At 39.1% G+C, this 18,315-nt stretch overlaps 1 protein-coding gene across 1 annotated transcript in view; it reads left to right on the plus strand.

Moving 5' to 3' along the window:
* The first annotated feature begins 11,993 nt into the window (after positions 1-11,993).
* LOC136857707 (aminoacylase-1A) overlaps positions 11,994-18,315 on the plus strand; it is a 179,614-nt gene continuing 173,292 nt past the window's right edge. The window contains exon 1 of the mRNA XM_067136573.2: positions 11,994-12,222. Within this exon, the coding sequence (XP_066992674.2) occupies positions 12,111-12,222 (112 nt within the window). The 5' untranslated portion in view covers positions 11,994-12,110. The remainder of the gene's footprint in view (positions 12,223-18,315) is intronic.

Here is an 18,315-nt window from a genome sequence, read left to right on the forward strand (position 1 = left end):
TGCTGTTTAACAGCGCGCTCCGATGCGTTTTGTTTGAGCACAGCTGTAAAATATGGTGCGTGAAGTGAAACGGAATCGTAGTTCTAATTTTTCCTTCTTCGAAAAAGAGTTGTTCATTGACTTAGTAAATATATAGAAATTATTGAATGCAAACGCACAGATGGTTTGACGATAAAAAAAGGACGAGGCGTGGGAGAAAGTACGCGAGGGTTTCAATGGGGTTAAACAGTTACTTTTTTTAGCGGGTATCCACTGTCACCTAACAAAATCACTTCGTCAATTGTCCCACTTCAAACTGTGCTCCGATATGGGAGTTATTAAATATTGTATTGTCGTGTGCAGAACGAGACCACCTAGCAAGTATATCCCTGATTTGGAGGTTAGGCTCACTAATCACCTGAACATTAACCGATAAATATCCCTTCCGATTACGATATATTTCGGCCCAATTGGCTCCAGGTGATTGGATTCTTACATATGTGCAATTCTATTGCACCTAGAACAAACACCAGGAAAACGGCTTATTTCATAGAAGTCGCGCATTATTTGCTGACGCTCTTCTACTGAAGGGAAGGTTATATACCTCCTTACCATGGATGCTATTGCTGCACACACTCGATAAATAACTCTACTAACAGTGGCTTTAGAAATTCCAGCATTGTCTCCGACCATTATGTGAGGATAAAATCGTAATATTATCAGTACCTGCAACATTGGAGAAAGAGGTTTCTCTTCGTAGGATATTCCAACCTCACTCGAATTTCGTCAACAATCTTAGCAACGACTATTTTCGATATCCTTTATCTATGAAGAAATTTTGCATCCGTCAAATTTTCAAAGTCATTACATCGCTGAACGCTTCTTCAACCAGGATTATTGTATAAAAGATCTAAATAAAGCAATTCCGCGTCTAAAGGGAGATTCATAGCAGCCATTTTGGAACAGGTTGCTAAATGGTAATGTTAGCCATTTAACATGGGAAATGGCTGATGTTAACTTTAATACGCAGTTTAACATATGTTAACATTAACAGTTGTTGATGAAACGCAATTTTTCTTAAATCGTATGTTAAAATGATTTAACACCTTGTTAAGTACTAACATGCGTTGATGAAACCGGGTCTAAGTACTACAAACCTAGATTTTGCCGATGTGGCTGGGTCTTGACTTCATGTGGAGATAGTTGTTCATAGCAGAAGGATTCTAATAAAAGACGGTCTAGATACCGAAGTAGTTTTTGTAAAATTTATAATATTATGTGTGCGGGCATCAAATACAATCATTCGAGTTCGATCAACGGAACACTAAGTGAAGGGCATTTTTAATGCTTTATTTTCAGGAAATATGACTCAAACAAAATCGGAAACCAAAGTGTAAGCATGAATAAATATAGAAGGGTTACTGGTGAGCCCAAAGACGGAAGCTGACGTAAAACTAAGGTAGGTGAAAATGCCATCTTACCGCCTACTATATCTTGTTTTATGATGTCAAACATATGTATTTGAAACGGGTATTTATGACGCAGTTGGCCATCCATATGTTTTTGGTGAATGTTAGAAATATGATGAAAGGTAATTTGTTTTATTTTATGCTTGGATAAAATGTTAAAGTATTGCGAGCGCCGTGTAACATGTTGTAAAAGTTATTAGTGAGAGTTTCGAAGTGATATCACGTCCAAAGTAGATCGTCATTTTCGTGAATTTATTGCCTATATTTTGTGATGTCAAATTCTGTGCAATTGGACTTGACAAAAGAGTGACTGAATGGATGACTATGTTTCTAGAAAATAGAACTCAGAGAATTAGGGTAGGTGAAGCTTTATCTTTTTTTGTTATTTGCTTTACGTCGCACCAACACAGATAGGTTTTATAGCGACGATGGGATAGGTAAGGCCTAGGAAGTGGAAGGAAGCGGCCGTGGCCTTAATTAAGGCACAGCTCCGGCATTTGCCTGGTGTGAAAATGGGAAACCAAGGAAAACCATCTTCAGGGCTGCCGACAGTGGGGCTCGAACCCACTATGTCCCGATTACTGGATACTGGCCGCACTTAAGCGACTGCAGCTATCGAGCTCGGTGAAGCTTTATCTGTCCGTGTAAAAATTAAGAGGGGAATTCCTCAAGGCAGTATTATTGGACCTTTATGATTTCTTATATATATATCAATGATAGGTGTGAAGAAGTGGAATCAGAGATAAGGCTTTTCGCAGATGATGTTATTCTGTACAGAGTAATAAATAAGTTACAAGATTGTGAGCAACTGCAAAATGACCTCGATAATATTGGGAGATGGACAGTAGGCAATGGTATGATGATAAATGGGGATAAAAGTCAGGTTGTGATTTTCACAAATAGGAAAAGTCCTCTCAGTTTTAATTACTGCGTTGATGGGGTGAAAGTTCCCTTTGGGGATCATTGTAAATACCTAGGTATAAATATAAGGATATGTCTTCATGGGGGAAATCACATAAATATGATTGTAAATAATGGGTACAGATCTCTGCACATGGTTATGAGAGTATTTAGGGGTTGTAGTAAGGATGTAAAGGAGAGAGCATATTTGTCTCTGGTGAGACCTCAACTTGAGTATGGTTCCAGTGTATGGGACCCTAACCAGGATTACTTGATTCAGGAACTGGAAAAAAACAAAGAAAGTCAGCTCGATTTGTTCTGGGCGATATCCGACAAAAGAGTAACGTTACAAAAATGTTGCAAAGTTTGGGCTGGGAAGACTTGGGAGAAAGGAGACAAGCTGCTCGACTAAGTGGTATGTTCCGAGCTGTCAGTGGAGAGATGGCGTGGGAGGACATCAGTAGACGAATAAGTTTGGATGGTGTCTTTAAAAGTAGGAAAAATCACAATATGAAGATAAAGTTGGAATTCAAGAGGACAAATTGGGGCAAATATTCATTTATAGGAAGGGGAGTTAGGGATTGGAATAACTTGCCAAGGGAGATGTTCAATAAATTTCCAATTTCTTTGCATCATTTAAGAAAAGGCTAGGAAAACAACAGATAGGGAATCTGTCACCTGGGCGACTGCCCTAAATGCAGATCAGTTGTGACCGAGCTCGATAGCTGCAGTCGCTTAAGTCCGGCCAGTATCCAGTATTCGGGAGATAGTAGGTTCGAACCCCACTGTCGGCAGCCCTGAAAATGGTTTTCCGTGGTTTCCCATTTTCACACCAGGCAAATGCTGGGGCTGTACCTTAATTAACGCCACGGCCGCTTCCTTCCCACTCCTAGCTCTTTCCTGTCCCATCGTCGCCGTAAGCCCTATCTGTGTCAGTGCGACGTAAAACAACTAGCAAAAACAAAGATCAGTAGTGATTGATTATTCTAAGATATTTATTCGACGTATAAATTTTCTGTTTAAATTTTGATGTTATTGGTGCGAGAAATCAGTGGTTACCCATTTTCAGTCGGGTGGAAGCGCGCTGCCGGGTTGAGTAATGCAGATGAGTGAATATTTGTCACGAAATGTAATACTATTCTACGTCCGTTTAAACTGCGTCTGTGTGACAAATAACAGTAAACTTTGTCAGTCATTTTTGTGAAAATCCAGTTTTTAAATACGAGATCATTTTATGCGAAGTTGTTCATTATTAAAGTATTTGTGCGTAATTATGCGTCGTGGATTCTAAGGAGTTTTATTCCAGTTTTTGTCAGAGTCACCGAGTTTGAGAAAAAAGGTTAGATTTGTCGTACGAATTGAGATAGGATTTGTGCATCAGGTGTTTGGATTTTATGTGAGCCCGAGGAAGATTTTATATAATGTTTGGGATGGAAGAATGCGACAGAATCCACGCAGGTATTAATTTGCGACGTGTGCAATTAATGAAAGACATTTAATAGTAAAATATATGTGCATTTCTGTTTGGCCAGGAATATCGTACTTTAATTCTATTTGCGAAGTCGAAGATTTCATTCTGAGAGGCCAGTCAAGCATGACGAAAGACAAGTGTTTCATACCGAAGCTGACACAAGGAGGGTCGTTTGTTTTCAATGCCGCCAGCTGATAGAGAGGGGCAGTTAGAATAACGGGAGTTGTGTAGTGTGTTACGTGTTGAAATGAGATTGCATTTCTTGGCAACGGATATTATTAATTGCGTGAAATAGTTGAAATTGGCTTCCTGGAGTAACGTGTAAGTTATTAGATACTGTGAATTTGTTTAATTGAGATCGCAATTTGTATTTGACACCACAAAGTTAGAGTATAATGAGCGAGGTTAGCCAATTTCAGGGTTGTACAAAATATAAAGTGATGGTAGTGATGACTGATTTATTTTTGAGGGATGGAAATGTTATGATGAGAGATGACATCATAATCGGCTTACATTGTACTGTACCGTACCCAGGGGTAGTAACCCACTAGGACGATGCCTCCATTCCTATATGAACATCCGACTAACTCAGGGTTGGGCAGAGAAGTGGGTTGGTTGTCGATGGGCCAGGCTAAAAGTCGAAGTTTCTCACTTAATTATAAGTAAATGACAGGAAAATGGAGGTATAACTCGAATGAGAAACAATAATATGGGGTAGGATGTGTTTAATCACAAAATAACCCCGAACCATACTAATATAAGACAAGAAAATCAAATAATAAAGATGACATTGACATAAACTCAAATTGAAAAAGAACTGGACATTAGAAACGTTAATTAATAAAAGAATTATACGTGAAATGAAATTTCAAGCACAACATTGATAATACTTGTGAACTTTTAAAAATATTCTCCATAAGATTGTCCAGTGTTCATTTTATATGATAGTATACGTACGCGTAATCGTTTCGCATGGAGTAACACGCTTTAAAGTATCGCATTGATACGGGTTTTTAATTTTATCGAGTCGTCGCAAGATTAAACATTAAAAGGAAAATTAAGATAAAAGAGAATTATGATAAAAGGAAAATTAAGACGCAATGGAGCACGATATAAATTATGAAAAATACTAGTGGCATTTCACTACGCTGTATTTACAATGAACACAAAATAAGCAAAGTATCTCACATAACTACATCGGATAAAGGAAGGAAAGACTTACATACTACACTGACTCGACGTGAAACGCGGTTCACCAAAAGATCTGGTGAGAACTAGATTGACCATCAATACTATTCAGCACTCGGGCTGTTCCCCATTAAACAAGATAACATATCCAAACAAGATGAAATATCACAAAACACCATCCTGTAAGAGAAAACATATTATTACCCCTTATTAATCATGTGGAAAGCAATGGGCAAAATTGACTTCTTCTTCTTCTTCTGCTGCTGCTGCTGCTGCTGCAGCATTTGCGCACCCAAAAACGCGTTCATCCGTCACATATTTCCTGCTGTGCTGTGTGCTGAAAGGAAATGTCAGAACTCAACACTGTACTGAGACTTCGTTTCTGTTCGCCAAGATTGCATCACGGAAATACCATCTCATTCACGCTGTCTATGTAAACACGGCTAATAAGTAAGCCTGTGAGACGATATCATCTTTCCTCGATTACACGGAAACTCACGTACAATCGTACTTCTTACTGGCATGCTTCGATAATTTATTACACACATCAGACTCATTGGTCTAGCATCAATCTCCGTCAATTCTGATGATTGATATTCTCTCAGAAAACAATAGCAGAGACATATTCATTGTACATCATTCTTTTCACTTCATCAGGCATGCAATCGGCCTGCATAATCAACTTCATAAATTAGCATGCATTAAAACCTCTTATATTTCTTACAATTCTCATCACCGGGCGAGTTGGCCGTGCGCGTAGAGGCGCGCAGCTGTGAGCTTGCATCCGGGAGATAGTAGGTTCGAATCCCACTATCGGCAGCCCTGAAGATGGTTTTCCGTGGTTTCCCATTTTCACACCAGGCAAATGCTGGGGCTGTACCTTAATTAAGGCCACGGCCGCTTCCTTCCAACTCCTAGGCCTTTCCTATCCCATCGTCGCCATAAGACCTATCTGTGTCGGTGCGACGTAAAGCCCCTAGCAAAAAAACAAACAATTCTCATCAGCCTTTTCCATTATGAATCCAGGTTCGATTCCCGTACAAATCATTGTGCGAAACAGTTTCCAACCTACATTCGAAGATCCTATTCATTCAACGTTGCTATGCAGCGCCACCCGTGTCACCTTCTGAAATACTATGTGTCATGCAATCTAACTGTTACTAACTTTCTAAATGACCAAATTTAAATTGAGTTTACTCTCAACGTAGCAAGTGTTTAACTCGGAAATTGGATGATCTTGTCAATCTAATCCTCCTATCACTAATATACAAGAAAAAATCGTAATAATACTAAGCTAATTATCATGCATAATACAACAACAAAATAATCCTAACAACTCCCTCATTATCCCATCTAACTAAAATAAAAATAAAAATATAGAGATCATGCATTCCTCTCTTATCCGTATTTGCAACATTACAAATGTGAAATAAACACATGCCGCCAGGCTTAATTTACGTTAAAGAAAAATTCCTACACTAAACTGCACTAGTATTTTATCATGCCATAATTAAAACATGTGTCTTATCTTGGACGACTCCCAGATCACTGGCAACGGCTCAGATCCTTGCCGTGGTATGTGATTACTCCATGTTGATCACTGCTTTAACACATAGAAACAATTTTCCTTCTTCCATGGGCGGTGCCATCTTCTTGCTGAAAGTTCCTGAACACTGCAACACAGAAGGCTTTAGATGAATATCTCTTCACCGCTCAATTCTGCACGTGCCGAACAAACCCTTGTTAGCTGTGAACTAAGCCAACACACTGAGAAACAAATACACTTGAAATTTAACAATTAGGGTTTCTATATACAGTTATTTAGAGCGGCTCACGGTACGGATCGAAAGTTCTTCGTGAAACGCGACCGACACGAAAATGTGAAACAAATGAGCGTCTCTTCTTCACTTTCGTCTATTTATCTGTAGTAAACTTTGCGCCATAATGTAATCGGCAATTATCACTGCACCAGTTAATTCAGTCAACAGCACGACTGAAAACACTGTTTATCGGTCTTAAAACCATCCACTGTTATATATATATATCCACGTGGCAACAATCACGTACAAGTATCGGAGCAATACCAAACAACGTTCACATCACCTCGGCTTCCACGATCAGAGTGACGCTCTCCAAAGGAGACGCTAAGGAAGCGTCGCTAACGCCGTTGTAGCTATGGGAATGCCGCATGTTTTAAAAAAAACATCAATCAGCGTGCTTGCCATTCATAATGACTTAATATTAATTATAACATACCATAAAACACACTCCAAATAACATCAAATTTCTTCAGATATTTTCTATAGCGCACTCCTGATTATATTTCACTTGTCGACCTGTGGAAATCCGTCAACTAACAAAACTGATTTGAAGCAAATGTCCATGTTGGCTAACCTGGAATTATGACTTCGCGCGATCCAGACTCCATATTTGCCACACCCGCGCGTTCTCATTGGCTGAATATTTATCTTGGCCAACATCTTCTACACGTGCCGAGGTGTGCTAACTTCTGGTGACGCTAAGCCTCTCCCACGGTCCCGAGGAAGTATCGCGCAATATCCAGCGACTTGATGTCTCCATGGACTTCCGGTCTCAGCTATCCTGCGATTCACTACTTTTACCATATATGACTGAAATTTCTTTCAATAAAATTATATATTATGTCAAATAATAATCTGAGTATCTCTTATGTGCCGTCAGGATACGGCTCAGTTCGGCGAGTTACTCATGCAGATTTTTGTTTTGTGCTTAATTGTTAGGGTTATCCAAGTATTAACAAATACAGTAGAGACAACACGCGACACTTACAGATTTATCCTTGCTAAAATGGGAGACAATTCGACGGTGGCGCTCCTAGTGACTCGACCTGAAAAAATCGCGCTAAATTCAAATATCAATGGAAATGTATATACGGAAATGGATAAATTAATTACGTCTAGAAAGAAAGTGTTATTGAGATATTAACTTCGAGGTGCTAAAGCAATTGTGGATAAATGAATGAAGCATTATTTAAAAGTTTATTATTCACTGAAATTAGACATATAAACAAGATGTGAAATGGACTACTGCGAAATGGCTCGATCTTTCATTTATGCATTACCTTTTTAGCTTTAGCATTCCTGCCTGAACTCTTGCGGTTGGATTTTGTACTTTTTTCTCATTTAAAATCATTGTATCATCACATTAAGACTTGCCAATAAAAATATCGGCACATTCCTTACACATATGATGCAATGAATTAACATTTAATAGCTGGACAATTTTCCTCTTAACATGAAGCCTACTAACAGATAGAAAATCTGTAAAATCCCGGCTTTAATCTGAGAAGAGGGATAAAAGAAAGTAAAGTATGAAAATGTTGTCGATAGTGATGCTTTGAGGAATATTTTCGTAAAAATGTAACATTCCCTTGGTTGTATAGTCGAGGATTTTTAAAGTCGCTGGCCTGGAAATGAGCAGAACAGATCTTATAATTCTTATATAAGCGTAACGTCCCTTCTTTCTCGTACACCTTATCCAAATCACTTCTGTGACATTTCAAAACCCACAGCTCACACTTACAACAACACATCGGTATTGAAGGATAACTGCTGCACTATACACAAAATATGCGTATTACATTTTTAGCCAGTTAAAATATGGGTCGAGCAGGTAAGAGAATTATGAACTATTATAAAAATCTCTGTCACTGGAAGAATATATATGCAAACACAATATTATTTACATTTTCTTGTCACGAGGGAATCTGAAGAACGACCGCGCATTCTTCTCTACTTCATAGTTACTGCAGCCAAACACAGCATATACCTTTCCCCTCATGTTGAGAGGAGATATCAAGGAATGACACACGCTACTATTTAATTATGTCAACTCATTGAAAACGCATAAATAACACCAAAAACTTCACACAAAAATACACGTGCTCTTATGACAGAATCAGTAGTTTTCAGGTCTACTCGCTAGAGAGAGCTCCAATAGCTGTCCCTCGATATCTCGCTCAGTGTCGCGTATTGTTTCTACTGTATTTGGTATTAATAATGGCTAGTATTAGATTAGATTTAAAGTGTGATGTAATGAAACAAGATATAATACTGGAAATAAATGATGTAAATTTTTTCCAGCTGCACGATAACAACAGATGATATACATCAAACGAATTATAATTAATTACGTCAGAATTTGAGTAGGGACTTGTGAAAGAAACTATTCGTCCGCGGAGATATAATTTGTTGTTTATTAACATTTATTAAATCATTTAATTATTAAATTCAGTGGAAACCGAATTTGTGAAATAACTTTAAACCAAGTGAATAACTTGAAGATGCATTCTGGAAATCTTAGTTTACTTTTCTTGGAATATTCAAATGTTAACGTAATGATTAAGTGGACATATCCGAAGGTAATGGATTTTTCTTTCACAAAGTATTGTGAGCGTTGTTGTTGTTGTTGTATTATTTGACTTTGATTGAGGATAAAATGTGCTGGGGTTAGTAAAGTGGAAACTTTAGTCATCAACCGATGTAACTTAATTGTGTTCAGCCTTCAGCTTAGAAACTTGGATTGTCATGGTGTCATCAATCTCAGTGGCTTAGATTTGGGCCATATGCCACTGTAGCATCATTTTCCTTGCGGTCATCATCCACAATGACTCTAACGTAAATTAAATGTCGGTCCATGACATAGTCGCAGGTCACATCGGTTCAATTAAGGGTCCATGCCGTACAACCACTGCGTGGCACACACCGATTGGACTGCCTTAATTATACCGAGAGTCCAGAGTTCGTGTTACGAGGGCTGGACTATAAAGAATCATTATGATGGTACATATAGTCTCACATGGAAACCGAATTTAAGGATCTCCAGACTTTCTTTCCTTATTTAATAATTGAGACAATGGTTTCTAGTAAGGATGCCCATCAGGCAGTTAAGTCGAAGGCTCAACCAGTATTCCGCTCCTTTGTCTTAAATTGTTGTGGTGTCAAGTGGACAAGATTGAATCCAAAATATATGAATTTTTAAATTATTCTTTTCTTCCGTAAATTTTTCCAAAATAAAATACAAATATTTTGTGAATAGACCTTTCATTTGAGTAGATAGATTAGGATTACTGAACCCTAACTTTTACCTCAGCAAGTGACGAAGAACCCGAAACGACCCAAGAGACAGATCTCATGAAAATTGCTGATGGGTAAGGAAGGTAGGCATCCTTCATAGTGGCCCAAAGGTTCAATACAAAATAGTTTAAGAGCATCCGGGAGACAGTGGGTTCGAATCCCACTGTCGGCAGCCCTGAAGATGGTTTTCCGTGTTTTCCCTTTTTCGCCACGGCCGCTTCCTTCCAACTCCTAGGCTTTTCCTATCTCATCGTTGCCATGAAACCTATCTGTGTCGGTTAAACGTAAAGCCACTAGCAAAAAAAGGTTTCCTAGTATAATTAAGGGAACTATAGAATGGTATTTTATTTTTAACACTTTCTTAATCGATGTCTCTACTTTTACTGTCTTCATAACTCCTGTAATGCTAAAAATACCCGTTAACGACCCAACTGAAGACTGGTTAGTGAAATACTGGTTACCGGATGCAGTTACCTGGAGTGAGTACGGTTGAGTACATACTTGTATTGCCGAGTCGGTAATCGTTACATGCTGTAATCGTTCCAGTGCCGACCACTGGTGGAGGAGTAGCGTGCATGCCTCTTACCCGGAGGCCCCAGATTCCAGTTCCCGGCCAGGTCAGGGATTTATATCTGGATCTGAGGGCTTGGTCCACTCAGCCTACGGTGAGATAGCGGCCCCGGTAAAAAGCCAACAATAACGGCCGCAAGGACTCGTCATCCTGACCACAAGACACCTCATAATCTGCAGGCCTTTGGGCTGAGGAGCGATCGCTTGGAAGGCCGTGACCTTTCGGGGTTGTTGCGCTATGGGGTTGGTTGATTCGTAATCGTTACAAACGCGTACCGTACTGGATAAAAATACCTGTTACGTTATTTACCACCACTAGTACTATACGAATGTAAATGTAGAAAGTGCAGAAGGTACAACTTTATATATATTCCAACCAGGCCCTGATTTCAAGTAATTAGCGCCCTGGGCAAACAATATTTAGCCGCCCCATCCCCCTCTGCTCGTTTCCCTGTTTCTCTAAAAAATAATTGTTTACAAATTAAATATTACAGTTTTCAAGGTTATGAGTTTTAAAACAGCACATTATGCAAATACAGTTAATTCTCATAATTAAACTTATCAAGCCAAATAAAGGTAACAGCCAAATAAGTATCAGGCTTTTTTTTTTTTTTTTAAGCCGTTGGTTCAGTTTGATAGTTTGTATGTATTTTAGAAATAAGGCACATTTTTTCATAAAATTTAAATATATAGATTAAATTCAGGTTTCAAAGAATAGTTTCAAGTGTTTTATATAGGCTAATAAAATAGTTGGAATAATTTGTGGAATGTAAAAGTAATTTGAGTGTAATTAAGACGTAATTCACGCAGGCCATAATTACTCGATCCGCCGGCCGCCGCCCCTCAAAAACTGGCGCCCTGAGCAAATGCCCAGTCACTTAAAACTGTAAGCTTGCGTGTTTCCCTTTTTAAATTCGTAACAGAAATTTCTAGAGTATTTTCCCGTGTGATTCGTGTGTTTATCGGCTAATTTTGTAACAGAATAGTGTCCAAGGAATCAACATGTTTTTCTGGAGCTGTTCCGGCTTAGGTTATATCATTATGTCCTCATTATCTGTATTTTTTTAAATATCTGAAATATAATATTTGTCAGTATTCTTCATGTCACATGCTCGTCGGAGGGCTTTAAATTCACAAAAGGTTGTAAACCTCCCGAGTAGCATGATTTACAAATTGTTTACAATATGATAGGATTTGCAAACAGAACGCGCTATGTTGCGATTGGTTGAATACCAATGACGTCATATCCCGTTGCCTGTTTCTATTGGTTGTACGTTAAATACGAATGGAACGAACGTCTACTATGAGCGAGCATTGCGGGTGCGGAGTTTGCGGGAGCTGTGATCTTGCGATCCGGGCAAAGCACGTTTGGGAGAGATTTCCAGACCATCTGACCATCCAGCCGGACGCAGAGGAACTATGTCGAAAGAAAAGAGGCAGATTGACGCACAGACCAAAGTCGAAGATGAAGCAGTATCAAACTTTCGAGAGTATTTAAGAATTCCATCAGTACAACCAGATGTGAATTATGGTAGGATTTTTATCGAGTCATTCATGGAAAAAAACTATTGCAAATTTTGACATATAACACTTGTTAGCATGAATTGCCAAATTGAAATGGCATTGACATTAATTGAATCGACCCTGTGAAAGTGTGTGGTATAACGTAATGATCATTTCAGTGGGAGTGGGTAGGGTAAAATGATAACTATTGGTTGCGACTTTGATTGTTTGCCACGCCCATGAAACAGATTTTTGTAAACATCCTTTTCGATATTGTGGTCTTGTTTATTCGTTTTAAACTGTGATATCATACTTGTCATGTTGTGCTTTCTTGGTTGTTTTTTTTAAAGCGATCTGCTATGTGTGTTCACGAATTTCGCAAGGTTCATTCTACTAATTCATTGACCAAAAGTGGGAACTTTTACAACGTCGTTACGAATTCCTTTTTCCTAGTTTGCAATGTTTCGTTATATGTATAAACTTCTAAATGCACAGGAAGGAGATTCAATCAATCAGTCAATCAATACTGATCTGCATTTAGGGCAGTCACCCAGGTGGCAGATTCCCTATCTGTTGTTTTCCTAGCCTTTTCCTAAATTATTTCAAAGAAATTGGAAATTTATTGAACATCTCCCTTGGTAAGTTATTCCAATCCCTAACTCCCCTTCCTATAAATGAATATTTGCCCCAGTTTGTCCTCTTGAATTCAACTTTATCTTCATATTGTGATCTCTCCTACTTTTATAAATGCCACTCAAACTTATTCGTCCACTAATGTCATTCCACGCCATCTCTCCGCTGACAGCTTGGAACATACCACTTATGTAATGCTTTTCAGGCGTTTGCTCTATTAACCAGCGTTTTGTCTTAGGTCTGACACTAGACTTATCAGAGTGGGATGTGTCAGACCCTACCCACTGACGCTGGGGTGTATGCAGGTGAACTTATCAGAAGCCCTATGGTCTATTGGTGAAAAATATCTAATTCCTTCCATGGGAATTTAGAATTTTCCACATACCACTTAATCAAGCAACTCCCCTTCTTTCTGTCAATTCTACCCAGCCCAAACTTTGCAACATTTTTGTAACGCTACTCTTTTGTCGGAAATCACCCAGAACAAATCGAGCTGCTTTTCTTTGGATTTTTTCCAGTTCTTGAATCAGGTAATCCTGGTGAGGGTCCCATACACTGGAACCATACTCTAGTTGGGTTCTTACCAGAGACTTATATGCCCTCTCCTTGACATCCTTACTACAACCCCTAAACACCCTCATAACCATGTGCAGAGATAAATTCTTCCTAGAGGTTTAGATCTTGTTAACGGTGGTTTGCGACTATGAGACTGCAGTTGAATCCTATAAATCGCTCTTACTTCTGCCAGTCATTTCTGTTTCATGTTTGCTATGAGTCTTTTTTGGTTAACGTGTTTTTTTTGTCCTGCAATATCTAATGTATCTGGTCAGATCCTGAAACAGGTCCTTTGCCTTTTGACCCTGGACATTGCAGCTTGTAACATCCACTTTCTGATTGTTCTCACAAGGTAGGATTCTTCAGTGGTTCTCTTTGTAACCACTCATAAGTTTTGATCAGGGCTGTTAATCAAACAAGAGATTGCTCAGGTATTGGTAGGTGTTATATCAAAGTGATAAATAGTGGAAAATCATAGACGTTTTAACTTCCAAAGTTTGCCCTGTGTATGGCATCATTTGTTTGTATGTCATTCATGATCTTTTCCGTTATCTTCATTCTGTAAGAAGAAGGGGAAGAACTACTCCTATGTTGAAAGAGTTCAGAGGTTCTGGACATGAAAAACAGCAATCACCACCAAAACGGTGAAATTTGACATATAGGCTAATTTGGCTCTATGATCGTCTTGTTAATATTGACAGAGAGTAAGACAGACTCTCTATTTACATCCCGTAGTCTTTGGTGTGTTTTTCATATCAAGTTTAATTATGGTTTATCCAATTATGTTGGGAAACCACCTTCCCAATTGTCTGCTGTCCAGTTCCAGGGGTGTAGCCAGCAGTGGGGGGGTTACTGGGGGTTAGAAGCCCCTGCCACCATGGAATTCTTACGAAAGAAAATAAATAGAAACTGACAATAAACAAGTGAAAGTCAACTCAGTGGGTTGGGTCTTTTGAATATTCATAGACATAATTGTAAAACCAACAGATCTCGTGAATATATTTTCTAAGAAGTCTCGAAAGTTGGATTTTAGATTGTAATCCGAACGTCACTGTAAAACTGTTGATCATGATCATATTGTTTTTGTTCTGTAATTTAATGAATTGCAATCTGAATATCAACATAATTCAATTGTACTCGTATCAGTGTCCTTATTATAACACTTAGGTATGCGCACACCACACCTTCATTATGTTCTGTTATCATATTGTAACTATAACCCTCCCCATCGGTTGATCCTGGCTACGCTATTGCCCAACTCGTGTATGAGTTACGGAATGTATCTGGTCATATCCTTCAACAGTTTCTTTGACTTTTTGACTTCGAATGCTACATCTTACATCATCCGCTTTATTTTTCTCACAAGGTAGGATTCTTTAGTGGTCCTCTTTGCACCTATCTTAAATCTTGGTCAGGCTTTTAATTAAACAAGAAATTTCTCAGGTATTCGTAGGTGCTACATCAGAGTGATAATGGAAAATCATCAGTAGCCCATAAGGACTCCCGGACGGTGTCCTCCCTAGAGAACGAAAAGGTTCTTTTATTTTCTCTTGACATTTATAGGCAAATATTGGACTTGAATAATGCTAAGAAAATTACATGTCATTGTAAAACTAAATTCTCGTCAATAAGGAAGACGGTTCGGCAATAAGTTATGAGACTTAGGTGACTGACTTTCAACGCGCAGTTCACTGGTAAATGTTTTCAGGTTGAAGATAAGGTACGGACTCTCGAGCTTCCGTCCGAGGATATAGTGTGGGTGATGGGGTTGAGATGTAAAGGGGGAAGCGCGCAGATTGACTGTTTCGAGGGGAAGATGAGTGCGGGAAGAGGCTTTCACATGGGCAGAGTCCGTAACAGTGTAGCAGTTAAGATGTCCTCACAAACCCCTATATGAGCATGCGCCAGTCCTAATCCCCCTGGTTCATACAATGAAATGAATAATTTATGACCTTGTTTGCAGTATTATTTATATTTTGAGAAGAAAATAATAAAAAATTATATTGTAATGTAACATTTGAGACCAGGAATTTTGATCCAAATTGGGTCCTTGGCTTGCATCTCGCGTTTTGTGAGGGTTGGCAGCATTGAATTAGTTTGTTTTCTCGCAGAAAACTTCAATGAGTGTGGTGGTATTGGTCAGTAGCAAAGAAAGACTTGTGGGAAAAAGTACAATCTCTGCCGCCGCCCCCGACCTAGAGTCCACCGGCCGCCACTGAAAATCATGGTTGTTTTAAATTCCCCCTTGAATGAAAGTGAATGGAATTTGTCATTTGTCATGTGAAAGGTTTTCATCTATATAGCCTATAGCTTTCTTTGCTGATCTTGATGATGATGATGATGATGATGATGATGATGCTTGATTAAAAGGGCCTAACATCTAAGCTCAGGGATTGCGAGCCAAGATAGTGGGGAGGTGTCTGGTAACTTCAGGCAGAAATTGGTCACGATCGTGGACACAGGAGGAACTGCTGAGGATGGAAAAATGTGAGGAGGAAATGAGTTGCAGAAATCGAGAGCAGGGCGACATCAGTACGGAGAAGGAAGAGAGAAGACGGAACTGCGGTGTCAGCGGTCAGGTGGCGGAGACAGCAGAGTCCTTGGTGAGTCAGAACAACCCAGGAAGGAGTGAATCAACAAGTAGGACACTAGACTGAAGTGAAGTGGATATAGGTAATGAAGAGGTGACGGGAAGGGAAAGGAGCCAGGGTAGTGACTCAACCTCCCCGAATAAGAGAAATGCAGAAAGAAACCTGGAGAGAAATCAGGCGTTGAATAAGGCAAGATCTTTAAGTTTAAAAGATCTATGGGGTGGAAAAAAAGGCTCTGGCACGAAAAAGGGGAAGGATGGGGGGGGGAAGAAAGGGAGGGAAGGGGTGAGGGATGGGGTGGAGCCAAAAGGAAGAATTACGAGAAGTAAGGAGGGAAGTGGTGAAACGCAGAAGTATAGGGAGGGAGGGGGGAGAAATAAATAACTAGAGATGGTGATAGGGGTGCTGAATATTTAGGGGTTGATGGGGAAGATAGGGAAATTGTGGATTTAGTGAAAGATTTCGAGATAATTGCTCTAGTAGAGACGTGGTTAGGGAAGGGGGTTGAAATTACATGGGACGGTTATAGAGTAGTTAACGTGTTAAGGAAAAAAATAGGGAAGAGGGGCCGAAACCCAGGGGGCATAGTAGTTTTAATAAGGAATGAGATAGCTGAATGGGTGGAGACATTGCAGACTAGGGTAGAAGGGGTAGTGTGGTTGAGAGTAAAAATGGGGAAGGGGACAGCGGAAGCAATTTGTCTGGCACTGCTTTATAACCATCCGAGCGATTCAGTATATGCAAATAAACATTTTTTTGACGAACTGATTGAAGAAATAAACACAATTAAAGGGATGTACGTAGAAGATGGGATGATTTTATAGGGGGATTGGAATGCGAGAGTGAGCAATAGGGTACCGATGTATGGGAAAGAAGTAAAAGTAGACAGGGAACTGCAAATAAAGATAAGGATAATGGTGTAAATAGTTATGGAGAAAGGTTATTAGTAGGGAGCGGATTTTTATGTGCTAAAAATGTGAAAAATATTTATTTTTTATGTGCTGAAAAACTTTAAAATATGTGATAAAAAATTGAAATTATTTTCCTTTAAAAATCACATAACTACTCGCTCTCAAGAAGTAAATAAGTATAATGTTTGTATTAGAATATGGTGCTACCAAACGTGCTCCTTAAGGCAAAAATGGTGTCTGTGTATGTAAACGTGCTGTATGGTATATTAATTTTTGATATGCCAGAGTAGATATTATGAATGGTTATTTTTTAAAGGTAATGTTTTGTTTAAATATGGCAAAAGCAACCTATCATCTTTGAAAAAATAGTACCAGTTCGTACTCACCCATCACACGCAGGAATATTAGTTGCTAGATGTAGTCTCAGAATTGCAGTGAACAACAAAGGTCATGTCCAAATTGTCCATCACAAATGCATGCCGATTATCTCTAAAGAACGCCTTATACTGCGAAAACGATCGCTCCACATCACAGGAAGTCAGACGAGCATAGTTAAAGAGAAGAATGTCACCAACAATAACGCCATCAATTTCGCCAACATGAGCACCCTCTAATACATTAGAAATTTGGCACATTTTTTCAAATCCTCTGTTTTTCCTGAACAAATTTTGATATTTGACCTTTAACAGTCCCTGTACCTGCGAAGCCGGGAGTGAATCTAATTTATTTTCAACAGCGCGCACTTCCTTCACTGTTTCGGACAACAGGTTAGTGGATTTTTCAAGTATGTCTATAGTTTTACACAAGAAGCTTAGATTGGCAGATATAAACACCAAATCATTTTTCAAAGAGCTGTCTTTTAGTATCTCTTGAAGTATCTCAATTGACGACGCGCCGTTTTTATCTAGCACGTTCACAACGGATGCAAAACTTTCGAAATTTCCTGCGTAGTATACCACAGCGCTAAGCCAGGTACCCAACAAGTAACAATAGGCAGAGGAGAAAGCGCAAGATCCGGGTTTTTCTCCTTAAAGACATCGATTCTTGAGGGTGCTTTTACGAAGACTTTTTTGCCATTAGACACTAATTTATCCACTCGAGGATACTGAGCCCACACAGTTTCACATAACCTGTGTAGAGCATGAAGAACGCAAGTTACGTGTATCATTTTCGGAAAGCTCACAGAAAGGCCTTCGGCTGCCTTTTTCATGTAAGCTGCATTGTCAGTAAGGAAAAGCAATACATGGTCGTATTTTATACCTTTTGGCCAAAGTAAGTGCATGGCTTCATTGAATAACCTAGCTACAGTGACATGGTTTGCAGCAAGCATTTCTTTACACACTAGCAAATAAGAATGTTCGCAAGCAGTTTTTCCATTCTTCAACACACCAACTACAACATTTCCTACTTTTCTGCCACTTGAATCAATGG

The sequence above is a fragment of the Anabrus simplex genome, chromosome 1, assembly GCF_040414725.1.
Source record: "Anabrus simplex isolate iqAnaSimp1 chromosome 1, ASM4041472v1, whole genome shotgun sequence".
In the NCBI taxonomy this organism is placed as follows: Eukaryota; Metazoa; Arthropoda; class Insecta; order Orthoptera; family Tettigoniidae; genus Anabrus; species Anabrus simplex.